The sequence below is a fragment of the Centroberyx gerrardi genome, chromosome 5 (assembly GCF_048128805.1).
Source record: "Centroberyx gerrardi isolate f3 chromosome 5, fCenGer3.hap1.cur.20231027, whole genome shotgun sequence".
Taxonomy (NCBI): Eukaryota; Metazoa; Chordata; class Actinopteri; order Beryciformes; family Berycidae; genus Centroberyx; species Centroberyx gerrardi.
In genome coordinates, this window is record NC_136001.1 from 17,313,722 (window position 1) to 17,331,206 (window position 17,485).

At 42.2% G+C, this 17,485-nt stretch overlaps 3 protein-coding genes across 3 annotated transcripts in view; 1 reads left to right on the forward strand and 2 right to left on the reverse strand.

The window, feature by feature from the left end:
* Positions 1–10,326, forward strand: part of cacna2d2a (calcium channel, voltage-dependent, alpha 2/delta subunit 2a) — a 129,701-nt gene extending 119,375 nt beyond the window's left edge. The window contains exons 22-38 of the mRNA XM_071895165.2: positions 908–984; positions 4,152–4,236; positions 5,042–5,139; positions 5,417–5,507; positions 5,954–6,016; positions 6,246–6,349; positions 6,463–6,561; positions 6,824–6,915; positions 7,027–7,074; positions 7,182–7,253; positions 7,347–7,499; positions 7,735–7,787; positions 7,937–7,992; positions 8,766–8,889; positions 9,189–9,298; positions 9,545–9,627; positions 10,149–10,326. Of these exons, the coding sequence (XP_071751266.1) occupies positions 908–984; positions 4,152–4,236; positions 5,042–5,139; positions 5,417–5,507; positions 5,954–6,016; positions 6,246–6,349; positions 6,463–6,561; positions 6,824–6,915; positions 7,027–7,074; positions 7,182–7,253; positions 7,347–7,499; positions 7,735–7,787; positions 7,937–7,992; positions 8,766–8,889; positions 9,189–9,298; positions 9,545–9,627; positions 10,149–10,271 (1,531 nt within the window). The 3' untranslated portion in view covers positions 10,272–10,326. The remainder of the gene's footprint in view (positions 1–907; positions 985–4,151; positions 4,237–5,041; positions 5,140–5,416; positions 5,508–5,953; positions 6,017–6,245; positions 6,350–6,462; positions 6,562–6,823; positions 6,916–7,026; positions 7,075–7,181; positions 7,254–7,346; positions 7,500–7,734; positions 7,788–7,936; positions 7,993–8,765; positions 8,890–9,188; positions 9,299–9,544; positions 9,628–10,148) is intronic.
* Positions 1–17,485, reverse strand: part of LOC139908569 (semaphorin-3F) — a 287,062-nt gene that overhangs the window by 76,637 nt on the left and 192,940 nt on the right. The gene's annotated exons all lie outside the window — the stretch shown is intronic.
* On the reverse strand, positions 14,146–17,266 carry abhd14b (abhydrolase domain containing 14B). Its single transcript, XM_071895236.2, has 4 exons — positions 17,185–17,266; positions 16,383–16,597; positions 15,968–16,209; positions 14,146–14,881 (listed from the first exon to the last, which is right to left on the reverse strand). Exons 2-4 carry the CDS (start codon positions 16,594–16,596, stop codon positions 14,702–14,704), a joined length of 636 nt encoding a protein of 211 aa, XP_071751337.1. The 5' UTR covers position 16,597; positions 17,185–17,266; the 3' UTR covers positions 14,146–14,701.

Sequence of the window (17,485 nt, forward strand, 5' to 3'; positions counted from 1 at the left end):
GTTTATTCATCTCAAAACTTGGTTGAACATTTGAGGTTGCATTATAGTGACATTTCCTCCAGGCAACACTCTGCAAATTACAGTTTATGATATTCAATAGTCCTACAAATGCCTAATGTGTGTTTTTTATTATATCTGCTGGCAGTGTGCCTGGTCCTGGCTGCTGCATAGTCCATATGAGGCTTTCCACAGTTCTATTAATATTTAACTCAAAGGGAAATTCCAATGTATTTAAGAATGATCATGCGTTACTATTATGGCCTGTGATGGTCCAATCAGTACTCATCAACATAAACAACTCTTTCCCAAAGCTAGAAATCAAAGAGCCAAAACTCTAATCTGTATAGTATAAACTCTATAATATGCATTACTATAGACTATAGAGACAATGCATGGGAGACGTTTGATGTTGCTTTGAATCTAAATTAGCTTTATATTCTAGATACTGTAGCAGTGGTGTCAGTCTGAACCTGATACTGTCGCAGCCCTACTTTCCCTCTGTTCCAATTAATCCTCTTATGGGCTATATTTTAGCTTTGTGTGGCACCACAGATTAAGGGGCGGGACGTATTTTTTTCCTCTTTAATTTCTGACGTTGGGAGAAGATAGTAAATATTCACTAGCACAGATCAAACCGCCTGAGGGCGTAGGGATGTCATGTTGCAAAGCCAGACTGATGTGGTATTTCCCTTTAATCTGGAACATTTGTTTTAAACCTTTCATCATTTCACATGAATTACAGTATCACTGCCTGGATGCCTGCCTATATACTGTACGTGTGTGTGCATGGGAGTGTGTGTGTGTGTGTGTGTGTGTGTGTGTGTGTGTGTCTACATGTGTAAGAGTTTATGTCTATGTGAGCATGCATATGTGTTGCTGATTTTCTGCCTCTGCCTCGTTACCACAGTCTGGGGTTGGTACTGCCCACATACAGTGAGAACCACATCAAGGCCAACCTGAGTGACCAGATCCTTCAGGTGCAGTGTAAGTACCAGGGAATACCCAGCAGACACTGAGGTCTCTCTCTCTCCTCTCTCTCTGTCTCTCTTTCTCTCTCTCTGCCTCTCTTCTCTCTCTCTCTTTCCAGTTTCTATTCCTCTCTTTCTCCCAAATATGACCTTACGCTCCGGCTCTTATTCAGTCCTTCGTCCTGGGTCTCCAGCGTCATCATAGGGAGCGTCCAAGCGGGGTCCTCTTCCCCGCCGCCCCGCCCCCTTCGCCCCGCTCCCAACCCCCCCGTCCTTACCTCTACCCCCTCCTCTCCCCCCTCTTCGCTATCTGATAGGCAGGATCATACCTGGAGTCCCCCAGACTCCTCTACTGCCCCCTACTCCCTCCTGTCTCCATGCTGTGCTGTAAAATGGTGATGTTTTTTCTTCACACTCGCTGAAGAAAAACAACAAACTGAAATGACAGAAAGGTGAAAGCTGTGGTTTTACTGTGTTACTCAGGTGAAAATAATGGTGACCTTGTGCTATTATTTTTTTTGCCAAATGCTCTCGCCTCTTCTCCACCAAGTAATGATTCTGAAGCATCTGTGTTCAAAGTATTTGATGTTCTGAAAAACTGTGAAAACATGCATGCTTTTCACTCCTTATGATGAGTTTTATGATTTGGGGAGTTTTTCCTTAGTTATGTGTGATTTTTTTATGTTATTTGTTTTTTTTCTGTTGGATTGCTGTGAGATGTTTCTCAGCTTTGGAATCATTCGGTAGATAAACTCCCACACGGCCCGGGCCAAGGGCTTGTCCAATGTGGGAGTTTGGGTTGTGTGGGTCTGAATGGGGACACCTGTTGTCTCTCTCATTCTTTCTCTCTCCAGACCCTGTTACTCCCCTCTTTTCCTGGTGCATTCTATTTCGTTTTGATTTTTGGCTAGTCCATGGTTATCTTTCACAATACTGGTTTCGTCTTTACTGTTTCCTTATATTTCCTTTTCCTGGATTTCCAAGTTTTCCTTTCCTTTTGTTTGTTCCGTTTCTCGTTTGCTCTTGCAAATAAGGTGTTTGCTCTTCATTTCTTTTCTCTCTTGTCTTGTTTGACTTAATTGGTTTCTTTCTTTTAAGAAAACAATATTTTTATTCAAACAGTAATTGAATAAAATATTGTCTGTGACCCCCCTTCCCACCCGATCCCCTGTTTCTTTTCTTGCTCACTCCTTCTCTGATGGATCCACACAGTGTCATACACCAAGGGCAAGTATACTCCATATTGGTCCACGTACCCCACCTTTACTTCCTACTCCCTACCGCTGCCTCCTCCCACACCTCTCGTCCTAAACCTCTTCCTGCTGCCCCCCCACCCTCACCTGTCCCAGCCTGCTTGCCTCTGTTCCTGCCCGTCTTGCCTTCAGGACCCTCCTCTTCCTCCCTCTTCCTCTCCCTCCTCTTGCTCCCTTTCCCCCCCCCCCCCCCTCCTCCTCCTCCTCCTCACTCTCCACCCACCCACCCTCTCGCTGCAGCTCAGATCCCACATCTCTCACGATGGCTCCTCCAGTCCCTAGCCTCACCCTCACGTATCCGCTGCTCCAGTAACGCAAAACACCCACCGCACCCAAGGAAGACAGATATTCATGCTCTCTGTTAAAACTTTTGTCTTTTGTCCCCCTAATCCTTTCCCTTCTGTCGATAGCTCCAAACGGGTTGTGTCTACCTTCTCTCTCTCTCTCTCTGTCTTTCTCTCTGTCTCTTTTCTCACTCTCTCTTTGTCCATATTTCTTTCTTTTGTCATCTTCCTTTTCTCTATCTTTCTGTGTCATTGTTTCTGTTTCACTCTCTTTTGTCTGCTTCTATCTTTCTCTCTATCATTCTCTTACAATGTCATGTAGCTAAAATATGTCTTAACTAATTCTCACACTAGTGCACAGGTTTTGACGGATCTTTCGTTGAATTTAAAAACAGTCCCCCGTTATTAGTGATAGTGGCTATAACAAGTTAGGGCATATTGAGCTCTACGGAAAGGATTTATAATCCTTGCCATAGCATATTCATAGGAAGCTAAACACACGTCTCTACAATCTTAATTTTATAGAGCCATACCTTAGCTATAACAATATATTTGTACATACGTAGGATATAACTATCGCTGTTAAGTTAATTCAGTAAAGTAAATCAGGATCAGTAAATGAAGCTCATGACATTTTGACTTAGCTGCACTTTATATTAAAAAATAAAACTTCTTTAATGTTTATTAGTTGCCATACTATCTCATCTACACCTGAACCATGATAGCTGCAGTGGCTGCAGACTGACCGTACAGGGCTGAGCTGTGTCCTGCCCACCCAGGTCCTCTCATGTCGCCAGGTGTCCTGGGTGCCCCTGGGTGCAGCGCCTGACTCGTTTGTCGTCCCTCTGTAATCCCTGTCTCCATCAGCTTGTCTCCCTCCCCTCTCACCCCTCAGACTGCCTGGGGCACGGCCCGCCGCTTCCTCAGTAAACATGACCCGGATGTGCACGGCATTGTGGGCGGAACACTACCTGGGCACTCTATTTTAGTTCTCAAAATATATTGCATTGCTCTTCTGCGCACAATTACAGGTCTGATATGATGAAAAAAACAGAAATATGCTGGATTCGTAGGAGGCTCATCTGTTAAGATCGTAACGATGGTTGATTTTTTTTGTTTTGTCTATGACAGATCAAGCAAGTTGCCCTTCCACATGCCCTTCACAATGCAATGCATCTCCCCCGATTATGTGTCTCACTGTGCCCTCTCCCCTGCCAGTCTGAGGGGTGACCACTTCCATCAGGACCTCCACCCACCTCCCTTGCAATAGTTGGCCATGTTGATGCCTGCCTGAATAAAAAGCACTCATTGTGGGTAATGTGTCTGAGAACTTGCTTCCTGGCATATGATGTCTGGTAAGTCAGTTCTCAGACATCCAAAGTATATTAGATTGAAACCAAACGAATTGGAGATTGTTGGATGACAAAGTGATAAAGAAAAGAAAAAGACGTGAGTGCTTGTGAAACTAAAGCAGTCGTCCATTGAGAGTCAGGTTCCATTTTTAGGCACCATATTGGCTAACGCTGGTGTTCCCCCATGATTCCTCAATGTTGCTATGGTAAACTCCCTTCTGCGTCCCTGCACCTCTGAAGAACAGCTGCTGTTTACCCACAACTCCCCACTGCTCTGCTTATGGCTCTTCCCAGATAATCTTCCCCTTTCTGTTGCAGATTTTGAATCACTGCTGCCAAACAGTTTTGAGTCCGAAGGACATGTATTCATAGCTCCCAGGTAGCCTTGTGTGAATGCTTGCTGTCGTTGGTGGTCATCACTTTTTAGTCTTGTCTCCATGTCTTTCAGCGCCCAGTGTATTGTTTTTTTCGCTCCACATTCAACATTTTATATCTATCATCTGCTTTCCTGAATTACACCTTTCTGTTTTATGGAGTTTTGTGATGTTGAGTTTTGCGCTGTGTGTAAGTGTGTGCATTTACCCCTTCCCTTCCCCAAGCCACCCCCCTCTATACCAAAATATATCCTTCCTGTCCTAAGTACCTCTCCTAAGGCGCATCAAATCCCCTTTGCATGCAGCTGCTGTGGTGCTGCATGTTTTTATCTCATATGAATTCATTCGTGTTTGTTAATGTATGCAATGTAAAGTTAAGAATATAATGGATATTTTACTGCATAAAGTATAGCTCCAAAATACTATGATGTATGAAAAAAATGAATGAAATCCTCATGTGCTCTTTTGTTATCGAACCCTCATGGCCTCGAGCTGCACCCCTTATTCTGAAACACAGATAAAGTCGCTCCTTCATTGTGCTGCCTGTGCTGTGCTCAGCAATCCAATCCATATTTCATTTTGACTGACAGCCTTGTCAGCATATTGGAATATACCCTCAGGACATGCATGCTGCATAAGAGAGTATGAGAGGAACGTGTGTATGGGCTCATGCATCCCAAAGTAGTGCTGCCCTATCCCTATATAAGGGATAAATGAGGCAAGAGGGAGAGTAAACATTACGTACGCATGCTTGTTTTCACCTTATTTCTCGGAGCTAAAAAAAAAAAAAAATGCTTTGGCTCTCCTCAGGGAATACTGCAATGATCTGGAACTGTCCAACAACAACACTGAGTTCCTGTTGAACTTCATTGCTCTCATGGAGAAGGTGACACCTGACTCCAAACAATGTGAGTTCCTCGGTCTTCTCTCACACACTGTCTGGTCACTAGGAGATAAGTACAACCAGGAAGAGTGTGGAGAATGGCAACGGGTTCCCAAGCCAGCAAAATATAAGAAAATAAGAATGCATTAGAAGTGATTCCCCTGTCCTGTTTTTTTCTTGTCACTAGTAGACAAGGGAGGCATTCATATCTAATGTGAATTTAACTGATATTCTGTCCGAGTGACTGATATTCTATTTGTTTGTCCTGTCTTTGGTCATCTCTACTTTTTGATCATGTTTAGGTGACAATCTGCTCCTTCATAACCTGATTCTGGACACTGGCATCATCAGACAACTGGTAGAGAAAGTGTGGAAGAATAAAGACCTGAATACGTGAGTACTGTCAACCAGTACTGAGGGAAATGGGGTTTGCATACTTTGCAAATTTTCTTTTTTTTTTATTATATTCTTTTTTTAATCCACCATACAAACAATCCAAACCACATAACAAAAAGGTTAATAATATGTTTTTAAAGAAAAACAAAAAAGGAAAACAATAACAACAGTAATAAGAATAAGAATAAAGCTGATGAAAAATGAGAGAGACGTAAGATGTAGATGTATTTATGTATACATAAAAGGACATAGGTGTACATCTGTGTAAGACATACATGTAAGCACATATACACACATCCATACACACTTATACACATGCATGTACACATACTCACACATACAGTACATACATACAGTACATGTGCATATATACAATACACACATCTGCATACGTACATAGCAAATTTTCTAATTTCCCCTCTCTCCTCTGTTCTGGTGTGCAGGTACGGCTTCTTGGCCGTGTTTGCCGCAACAGATGGAGGAATCACAAGAGTGTTTCCCAACAAGTGAGTTCACTCCTCATCAAGGCTATGTGTCTGTTCGCCAGACTTGACTTGCGGCAGCTCCGCAGTTCCGTTATGACTTTCACTTTGTTCTGTTTTGATGTGGCAAGTTGTGAAGATTTTAAACGGTTCATAAACATTTAGGAGAGCGGTGAGCAGTGCAGGCAGCTTGTTGTACATCACAGATTTACAGCTGCAGTGTCCTGAGCCTGTCCGTGGTCTTAAATCTCAGGGCTGCAGAGACCTGGGAGGAAGACCCTGAGCCGTTTAATGCCAGCTATTACCGCCGCAGTCTGGACAACAAAGGCTACATCTTTCGAGCGCCTTATCGAACGGGTGAGTGATGCTTTTAGTGCGCGGCTATATCTCACACAGAGCCATATGATGTTGTTGCTCTTTGTTCCTGACCCCCCTCCTGGCTTGATGTTCTGTTTGTTTCCCCCTGGCAGCAAGGGACGAGCTGCTGAACCCAGAGAATGACACCATAGGGGTGCTGGTCAGCACGGCCGTGGAGATCACAGTGGGAGGCAAGACCATCAAACCTGCAGGTGGGCCCGGTTTTGAAAGGGAGAGAGAGAGTCTTGACTATTAACATTGGCAGATAATAGAGAAAATGTTCACAACAAGGCAAAGATAATTATATCTCTGTCTGTCTTTTCTGTCACTTTGTCTTTGTTAGTCTTTGAGTGGACGAGTCTATGCGTGTGTTTGCTGTGTGTGTATGTGTGTCTGTCTGTTTTCTTGCATTTTCTTTCTTTCTTTCTTTCTTTCTTTCTGGATCTTAACCCTTTCCGAACTTATTCCTGTTAGTGGTTGGAGTGAAACTAGACCTTGAAGCCTGGGTGGATAAGTTCAAGATTCTCGCTAGCAACCATACAGACAACCGTCAAGGCTCAGACACGGTAACATAATATCAAGCATGCAGTTGACAAAAAAGTATGTTGTACAAGAATTTGCATCTGTGCTGTAAGTCTTTACCACAAGATGATGACCTGCGTTTTTCTCTATGGCAGTGCGGACCTAACAGTGCCTGTGAAATGGACTGCGAAGCCAACAGTGATGTAAGATTTATCATTTCAAGACATTTTTCATGAGCTACCTGTAAAGCTGTATTGTACAGTTCCAGCTGCGGTCTCATCTAACAGTCCATCTCTGGTCCTGTCTGCAGGATCTTCTGTGTTATTTGATAGATGACGGTGGATTCCTAATCATGTCCAATCAGAAAGAAGACTGGAACAAGGTGAAATTAATAAATGACTCTTCATGCTGAAGGTAATTTCTTTTCTGAGAATCCTTACACAGAGCTTGACCAGTGTTTTCCTGTACTCCGCAGGTGGGCATGTTCTTCAGTGATGTGGACCCCTACTTGATGCACGCGCTCTACAACAGCTCCTTCTACAGCCGCAAGCAGTCATTTGACTACCAGTCTGTGTGTGAACGTATGCCGAACAGTGAAGCCGGGGCTGCACCCAGAGGAGTATTTGTGGTAAGAACATAACACTCAACATTGGAGACGACTAGATGTAATCAGTGGATGGAATGGAATAGATGGGAATGTACTAAATGGATGGATGGATGGATGGATGGATTATTAGATGAATGGATGGATGATTAGATGGATGGATGGTATGATTGATATGTGCATATAAATTAGTCGATATGATGTACATACTGTACAGTATAGTTAATCTATTTTTTCCACCTTTCCTCCATGTCAACAGCCCACCATTGCAGACTTTGTAAACCTGGCTTGGTGGACATCAGCAGCTGCATGGTAAGTACCATACCTGAAGAAATATACTTGTTGCAATACAATGCCTTATATTCCTTATATTCTACAATGCCATATGCTCCACAAAAAATCAGCGCACTAATCCAATTTTTTGCAAATTTATGTTATTCACACCCTGTCCTTCTTCCCAGGTCCTTGTTCCAGCAGTTCATATATGGAATGGCTTATCACAGTTGGTTCATCACAGGTGGGTGCAAACAACAGACATTTTCACTGAATTTTAGTTGGGTGTTTTGCATGCCAGCATGTGAAATTAACAGAACATTAACTGTTTTATCTCAGACTGATCTAACTCAGGCTTATAAACGTATAAACTTAAAATGCATAGACAAAGTTTAATTGGTTCATCAGTGAATGAGCATGAATGTGCACAGCCTGCTCGTAAAACTGGTATCCTTGGCTACACTTGCCGTTTCAATGTGACTTTAATCATCCGATCATGACAGCAGTCATTAGATGATAGACTTGATGCGCTGAAATCTAATTTTGGTCTCATTTGTATTGGATCTTGAAAACTAGACATGAAAAGAGTCAGGCTCGCAGTGTGATTGGAATTCTATGTAGTCTGGATGTAATCCAGCTTTATCTTTAGATGGAGAGTGGGAAAAAGAAATGCAGACAGATTTAAATAAATATCCTTCTGAGCCTTGCCCTTCATGGCGATTTTTTAGGTTTGTAAAACACTGTGTCATATAATCTCATGTGGGATGGGCCATTAACACGAAATAAAATGTCATTGATTGATTGATTGATTGATTGATTGGTTGATTCATTCATTCATTCATTCATTCATTCATTCATTCATACAGTCATAGGAGATACAGTACATGACAGCATTTTCAGGCCAAGTGTGGACATACAGAGTTGTGATCTGATGTTTAGAATCAGATCTCAAAAACCACATTGAAATGAGAAGTGCAGCCACAGCCCTTATGTCTTGGTGCTTATGTAATCCTACAGATGAGGTGGATGCAGAGGGAATGGACTCCAAAGAGAGGAGTTGCGTGATGATCCAGACCCAGTACTACTTCAGTAATATCAGCAGCTCCTACAACATGCTGCAAGATTGTGGCAACTGCTCCAGGTTTGTATGCATTAGAAAATACACACACAGACATAAACACGCATACATGCACTCAACACGCACACACCACAAACAAACGTAGTGTGACAGAGGCACAGTTAGCAAGCTAGATTTATCGTTCTGTTGGAGCTAATAAACATTGCTGATGATTAAACCACATCAGAGTTAATGAAATGGTCACATCATTGGCTAAATGAGCCTTGTAAGACTGTCCCGTGAAGCTGGCTGATCCATTAGCAAATGAGCCTGTGATGTAAGAGAGCAGAGGGGGGGTTGTTGACAGAGTTGTCTCTCTGCAGGCTGATTCATGCCAAGAGGATAAACAACACCAACTTGCTGTTTGTGGTGGCGGAGAAGATGCCCTGCAACACCTGCGAGATAGACAAGCTGTCCCAGGAGGAGGAGGAGTGTATCTTTTTTCACACTGCACATCTATCGGCAGAGAAGAGACTCTCTAATCGCTACATTCTCCTTATTAACATGCCTGTGGAAACATTTCATATTCATTTTGTGGTTATTTTTATCCATGGTGTGAATTATGACCAGTCATTTACATTTGTAGAACTGCCATCAATGTGCAGGTGAATGATGAAAGATCAGGAAAAATTGTGGAAATTGAGGGGATTGTAACATTCCTTAACTGTATCATTTCCAGTCAAGGAGGATAATCCATGTAAAGACATGAATGTGGCACGCTATCGAAAAGGACCCTCCACCTGCTTTGACAATAACCGTGCGGTAAGATTTTCCAACATGACACCGATTTGCACAAATATTCAAATATAAGCAAATAGGCAATTTAAGATGTTATAACATTCATTCCCTAGGCTAGTTAGTTAATAATTTGCAATTATAGGTACTAATACAAATGTTCATAAAATATACACTAATGAAAACAAAGTAAGAATAGGTATTAGTAACTTTTGAATAAGTACTAGAATCCCTAAAATAGTCTCCAGTAATTTTCTGACATGAACATTCAGATCTGAGATAGAATCTCTTTAAATTTCCAAGTACAAATAATGTACAGCAATTTGTCTTTGTGGCATTGGTGCAGTGACATATCTACAGCTAATGTAGTACCGTAATTACATACAGGCACACAGTACAAATTAGCTACTTGGTGAAACACGTTAAAAAGCATAAGGAATAAATGTAACATGGCTTTCCACGGACATATTGTATTCAAAAAAGTTTCTGACTGTGTCACTCTGTGTATCAGATGTAATTACAGCTACTGTACCTTTTTCCCTCTGCAGGAGAACACATCAGACTGTGGGCGGGGCCACTCCTTCCGTCCTTCCCTCTACACCTTACTGGCCGTTCAGCTGGTTGTGCTTTATCCAGTCGCCAGCCCCCATATTCTGTCTCTACTACATTAATTCCATTTCCTCCACTTATCCCCCTCTTAGCCCTCCCGAGCTTCTTCCCCATCCAAACCCCGCGCCCCTATGCCCTACCCCTGATATAGTCATAGGTAATAATGGGACTTCCCATCACGGCAAGTTGGAAGCCCTGAGTACCGCGCTGCCCAGCTCGCTTCAGTTCTTGTTGCTTAGTGACAACTGCCGGACTTTTGCGTCCTCAGCCAGTTACCTTCATCTGCAGGAAGAGTGGGTGGTGTCGGACCACCTGGATCATCAGAGGCAATGTCAGAAAAGAAAAAAAAAAAGCAAACCCCGCCACCTCCACCGTCAAGAGGAGGAGGGAAAAGGACAGGTTGATGTCCTTGTCACAGACCTCCTACCACATATGGACTGGGGAGTTCAGGTTGTCCGTCCACCTTCGCCTCTGTTCGTCAGACAGATGGTGAGACTCGGCCTCCCTCTCTCTCCTTCATCTCAGAGTTTCACCCCTCTGTCATTCGCCTCTCATAAGGACCATTCAGTTATATCCACCATAACAGAATATAACGGAGAAAAAAAAAGAACTTTCAAGTATACAAAATGTCAAGTATAAACTGCTGAAATGATGAGTATTCCAAACATATATTTAGGTTATAATTTGAAAAGGAAGTTGTTAGGTGTTAACTTAAAAAGACATGAATTAATTTATGCACTATATCTACTTCTTGCCAAAATGAGATAGACTTTCATGTGGTCTTATTTTTATAGCCAAATTAGCAAGAGGAAAAAGGCTTCTGATTTAGAATTAGGATAAACTGTATGAGGAAGAGACAGAAACTGAATGCTGATTCATCTCGTACAGCTCTACTGTCAAACTTAATTACAGGTTAATGCCTTTCAAAAGGCGCATTGAGGTTATTGGAATTATGTGGTGGTAATCTCATTTCATGAAGTATTTTTCTTTTAATTATTATTTAAGGCTAGTGCTGTCTGGCCCACACACCTGTGAAGGATAGTGTGGTTTGTGAGACTGCTGTGAAATATGAATCAGTATTCGGTGACTGCAGTTTGGTCAGGAGCATTGTCAGTGTTGTGTAGTATTCTCCTTTATGATCAATAGACCGTTCTGACCTCTGGTTTGGACTGATGTAAAAACCCTTGTGCTCTCTGATGCGAAAGCTCACCTCTGCCAATCCTCATGAGGCTTCTCCAGTAACCTCTACTGATGTTCCTAATCACAATTTGTATGTGCTTTACTTCTGTATACACAACAGACATACCAATATCTCTGCCTCATGATCGTCTCATAGTAGTTCCAGGTGGGTTTTGGCAAATTCTTTAAAGCTTGTATTACCTTTGACTGATGCTGTTCTAACTTCAGACCATTCGCTGCTGGGGGATAGGGGCTTATCAACATTTCAAACAAAACAAAAGTGCAGAAGAGGCCACTAAATATGGTGATCACATTGCAGTCTGGTTGTAATCTGTTACAGTACATGTCATTTGATCAATATGATGTGAAATGTCATTTAGACTCCCATGTTTAGGAGCCACTCTCTGTTTCATAGTGCCTTGATGCACTTTGTTTTGGAACGCATTGGCTGTATACGGTAGAGCTACTGTATAGTATCTTTATAGAGCAGCCATCTCTTAGGCTTTGGATAATACAGGATCCTGATAAAGTCAACCTGTTGGCTATAGAGATAGCTTTATACAGAGCCTCCCTACTGGCTCTAGCTTAATGTAGTCACCCACTTGGCTGCGGTCACTGTACCCTTCCAGAGCTACCCGACTGCCATCATATGGAGTTACTATACCGTTCCTTTACAAAGCCATGTATAGAGCTATGATACACTATCAGTATAAAGCGACTTAACTGGCCATAGAACGTTTATAGGGCCACTTGACTGCTATAGTTGCGTTTCTGCCTGAATTGTATGTGCGTTTGTGTTTGTGTATGGATGTACAGTACGTATGTTCGTTTGCGTTTCACCCTCAAAGGGAATGTCTTTTAAATGAGTGGAGTGTCTGAGGAATGACAGTTGTGGTAGCATGGCTGTTTTATTGTTCCTATGTTGCAATGGACAAAGTGTAATACAACATTGTCGTGGGGGGGGGGGGGGGGAAGGGATTTTACAAAAACAAAAAAATCCAATCCATCTTTAACGATCAGTCTGCTTAAATATTATCCCAAGGGAGCGATGCAGCCCCTTTGATTCAGAGGTGTCCGAAAGAATGTTTAGTATGTCAGTGTTTTCTGTTTCAAAGGCAACATAGTTACAAAGCCTCTCTAAATGCCTTAGTGTTATACAGTATGGAGCTCTAATTCATTTATGTACACTGTACTCTCTTCTCTCTCTCTCTCTCTCTCTCTCTCTCTCTCTCTCTCTCACACACACACACACACACAAACACACACACAAATCCTAGATCCTTCAAAATATTCAGTCCCCTGGGTTTTCAGTGTTCTGGAGTAAGTATAGTGAGCTCTAGTTTTGTATTTTACGTCTTGGAATGACTAGTTATTGATTGATGCCTGTTTGATTAACGCTTGAAGTGGTGGGAGTTTCAAATTTCAAAGCCTCCAACCTTGATTTTTCACCCACCCAACCTCATTGTAATTCTCAGGCGGGTAATGTCACACTACAATTTGAACCTTAAATTTCACATTCTGTACAGAGTCCTTGATGCTATTTGATAAGACAAACATGCTGGCATAGTAACTGCAGCACAGCTCCATACAAATCTGACTCACTAGAGAGACTATTTCATTTTAGGGACTGTTAACCAAATTGAAATTGAAGATCTGTATTTCCAATTGGCTCTTTTCAGTGTTCAGTATGGGCCGGTCATTTGATGCCTGATGCAGTTTTGTTGCATTCTATTCTGGCATTTGTTTGTCTCCGTCCTGTGCCATTAATTCCGTCCGTAGATCCCTATTTTCACTGTCTGTAAATGAGCGCTACACCTGCCTGTGGAAATGTACCCCCTGCGACTCCCTCTCTTATCCCGGTTCCGTCTTACACATCAATATGTAGGCCTACGTCCGTGCCGCACCTGCACCGAGACGTTATGCACAATGCACACACATAAGCAAACATGTAATGACACTTATTCATGCCCAGCTGGGAGATGTCAAGCGCTAGGCAGAAGTAAGCCAAGGACTTCACTTCCCAGGCGTTGTGAGAGCGTGTGTGTGGTGTGTGAGAGGCCGGCTCAGGGAGTGGGTCTCCACAGCGCAGCGCGGGACTGTGTCAAACAGAAGGTCGGAGAGAATCATAGTGACGTCTGTGTGCGTATCCCGACGGGGAACACCAAAGTGTTCTGAGGGACACGGGTCTGTTTTCTGTGGTTTGAGAAATTTACTTTTGCCAAAAAAGAAAAAGAAAAAAAAAGAAAAAAACACAGAAAAGAAAAATGGACCAGCCTGGGATGAGAGGGAGGGGTCTGCTTTAGGACCAGCCCTAAAAAGGGGAGGGTCTCGGTGTAGCCCCTCTGCCCCGCCCCTCCCGCCCCTCGCTGCATCTGTGTAGGTGCGTCTCTGTGGGAAAGACACGTGTGTATGTGATTCTGTAGTCTGTAGTCTGGTGCTATGTGACCATGTTTGACCAAGTGTGTGAAAAAAAAAACAGCAACATTGAAAAAAAAAAAGAGTAAAATCAGTCGAATTTTAAGTGAAGTAAAAAAAAAATAGGAATACAGCACTGCTGATAAGTTTGAGATCTGAAGTCAAATGTTTTTCATTTATTTTTGTTTATTTCTTGTACGTGTGTGAGTTTGAATGTTTGTGTGCGCGGAAGATTTAGCTCCTTCTTTCTGGGCATTGGTCCATGTCGCTCCATTCTTTTGTACAGATGAAGCTAAAAAAAAGAAGAGGGTAAAATTTGTAAAATATTGTGTCTGTGACTCCTTGTAAAATATTTTCAAATTGTTTATTACAGAGAATCAGTTATTAAATAATGTTCATATTTTTCACTTCATTTCAGTGTGTGGTGTTTGTTTTTTTCCAGTTAGAGACAGATTATTTTATTGTATTATTTAAATCAAAGTAATATATAAAATCTATGAAACATGATATAACTCATTTTATCATATTAGCTCTAATACGCCCCCTAATAGCAATTACAATACAAAATAAGCCCTTATTGTATTTCAGTGTGAAACGTTTGATCTTCATCTGCACTCATTATCAGAACAGATGACTTTCAAAGATATGCAGTTTCATCATGACTGATATAAAAACATCAAAAAAGGTCCTGCATGAGAATGTTATTGCTGCAAGATTCCTAAATTTCTCATACATCAAGCAATGTATTCCTCATTTAGTATGTATGGCACAGAGCTCCTCAAAGTCATTTCTGTGTGAGAAATCTAAGAGCAAAGTGACGGGAATCTAAATTGATTTAAAGTGACTTTCCACTCGCCCTGCAGTGCAAACACTATCCACATAAACACAGTGAGGAGCTTCACAGCGTATTAAGGAAGTCTGTGAGAGCCTTGTGCCAAGTGTCGGGGTCGTCCAGGTAGCAGGGGTGTCCTGCTCCTTTCATCACCACCACGCTGTGATTGGCCAGATGGCTCAGGTTGCGGAGCGACACCTCTCCAAGCTGAGTGTCCTGGTCGCCATAAACAACCAGAGCCGGGATCTGGAGGAGAGAGCGGCCCACACAAACACACATAAGATGGCACCTTCGCTACTTAAAGGATGATTCCGGTCCATTTCCCAGAGTGCCTTCTCTCCCTTATGAAATTCCTGTGGTTTGTTTTTTGTCTTGTCTTTTTTTGTGGTAACCTGTTGCTAGAGGGATTTCATAGATACATTTTATCTGTATTTTCTCAAATTTGAAACAGGTGTCAGCTTTTTATTATCATCCGGTCCTACTGATTTGTTCGTCTAGATGTTGAATAACTTGCTTACTTAGCACCTTATTCTAATGCATTTCACAGGACCAACTTTGAGGCAAAAAACTGTCTTCTTCAGCCGAGAGGCTTGAAATGAGGCGGGATGTAACTACATTAGTGATTGGTGAGTAGTGCTGTCTAAGCGGTGACTTCAGATATGAATAAAAAAAAGTGTAAGAGTGATGAGAGTTTGGGTGAAACAGACATAGTCACGTTACCATTTGGAGAGGTATTTTTATTTTTTTTTTATTTTCAGAATCTGACATTGTTCCGATGATGCAACTATGCTGCTGCTGTGTTTTGCCCAAATCACCTAACGTCATAGAAACGCCTACTCTTGCCCTGTTCGTCCAATGAGGGCTTTCTGAATGCACACATTCATTCAAAAATGTTCAAATGTATTTGAATAGGAACTTTTCAGTCACAAAATGGTTTTTTTTAATGCTTTATTAGGTGAAGCCTGGCAGAAAGCTTGTAGACACACATATCTCCACCATGGATTATATTACTACACCTACTTTACTATCTCAGAAATTCGGTTTTGAATTAATTTTGGAGTTGAATGAAAGTGAATGGCATAGAAGTAGGAAAAAAGTCACATGATAACTGTTTCTCTCATAATAACATGTAAAAACCCACAGGATTTTTTAGAAGGGAGAGAGGGAACGCTGGAAAATGGGCTTAACATTCACTGTCGCCGGAATTATCCTTTCAAGAAGAAAAGAAGTGTAGCCTATAGATCCAGTAAAAAAAAAAAAAGGTTTTGCAGGGGAGGAAAACAAAAAAAGGGAATATTAAGTAGACACATACATTTGGCACACAGACTGTACCTTTATACTTTGGTACTGCTCTGCGGTGAACTTCTCGGTGCAGATGGGAGCTACAGGGACGTAGGCCCGTACCAGAGCCTGGTGCTGGAAGAGGAAGGGCAGGGAGTACATCCCGCTGAGCGACGGGCTGATCAGCACCACCCGGCCCAGACTCAGCCGCTCACACACTTCCTTCAGAAACCCTCCCGGGGCCAGCTCCCCCACTGCTGCAGGAGCCTCTGCTGACTTAGACCGGCCAAGGCCTTTTGGACAGAGGGAGAGAGTGAAGGGCAGACAAACATGAGAGAAGAGTAGGGCCGTGTGTGTGTGTGTGTGTGGAGGGGGGGAAGTGTAAAACTGTAGTTGTGAGGTGGAGGAGCGAGAGACAAAGCACAGATGAAGGCTTTTGCATCAAGCATATTCCCAACAGACTGACCTGGTAGGTCGATGGCTACGGCACGGCACCCTGCTTTGGCCAGCGTCTCCAGAGTGCCAATATTGAGCCAGTTTTCTGATGAGAATCGGATGCCATGAAGTAGCAAAACTGACATCCTGACTTCCCCTGTGGCAGGTTCACTCTGTCTGTAAAACAGTGGCGCTTTGCAAGACTCCACGTTCAAACTCCCCTCTGTCACTTTAACAGCTGACATCCTGAGGAGAAAGCAGAAAAAGTAATTTCACATCACACTGTCATCAAAAATTACAATGCAAATGGAATAAACAGGTTTCCAAAAGGCTAATAATAAGAGTACAGAAGCAAACTTTACAAATAGGCTACCCTAAAAGTAAAAAGGTTACTATTAGGTTACTAATATTATTATTATTATTAGTCGTAGCAGTAGGCTAGTACTAGGCCCTATTGATAGTATAATAACAATGATATGGCAGATATACCACAGTATTTGGTTGTCCTGTGATGCCAAACTCAAGTACCACAGGAGTACAAGAGGAACATTTCCAAGTACCAGAGGGAATGTTTGTATCAGCTGGGAGCGATACTGACATCAACAAATCCGCCAAGTTTATTTAGCTTATCTTAGGAAAGAATATGCAACCTATGCGTTTAAATTCAGATCCAGTGGGAGTGAAGATGATGAGTTGAGTTTGTGGACAATACGCAATCCCAAATCGCCTGATCAAAGTCCAGATTAGACCTTTATATTTTGAAACATCGGGTTTCCTCCTGTCCGCATGCTACTTCATTACAAAGACAATGAGAAAAAGTAATTATCCCTTACCTGAGAGGCCTTCAATAATTCTCAAAGAATAAACTGTATGGTAGGATAGTATACGCTACGGATCTACCCAGTTGTAGTTTCACTTTATTTCCTGGAAAACAGGGAGAAAATCTCTGGCATTTATTCTACTGACGTCTAGCGTCTACTAGGCGAACTGCCCTTTTATTTTATACAGGAATTCAAGGTACTGTAACTACCACTGGGCTACTAGACGCTTCCTCTATTTTTCTGCCATAAACGGGGTGTAATTGTCAGATATGTTGCTGTCAGAGAGGATATTTCAGTTTCAAACAAATTGAAA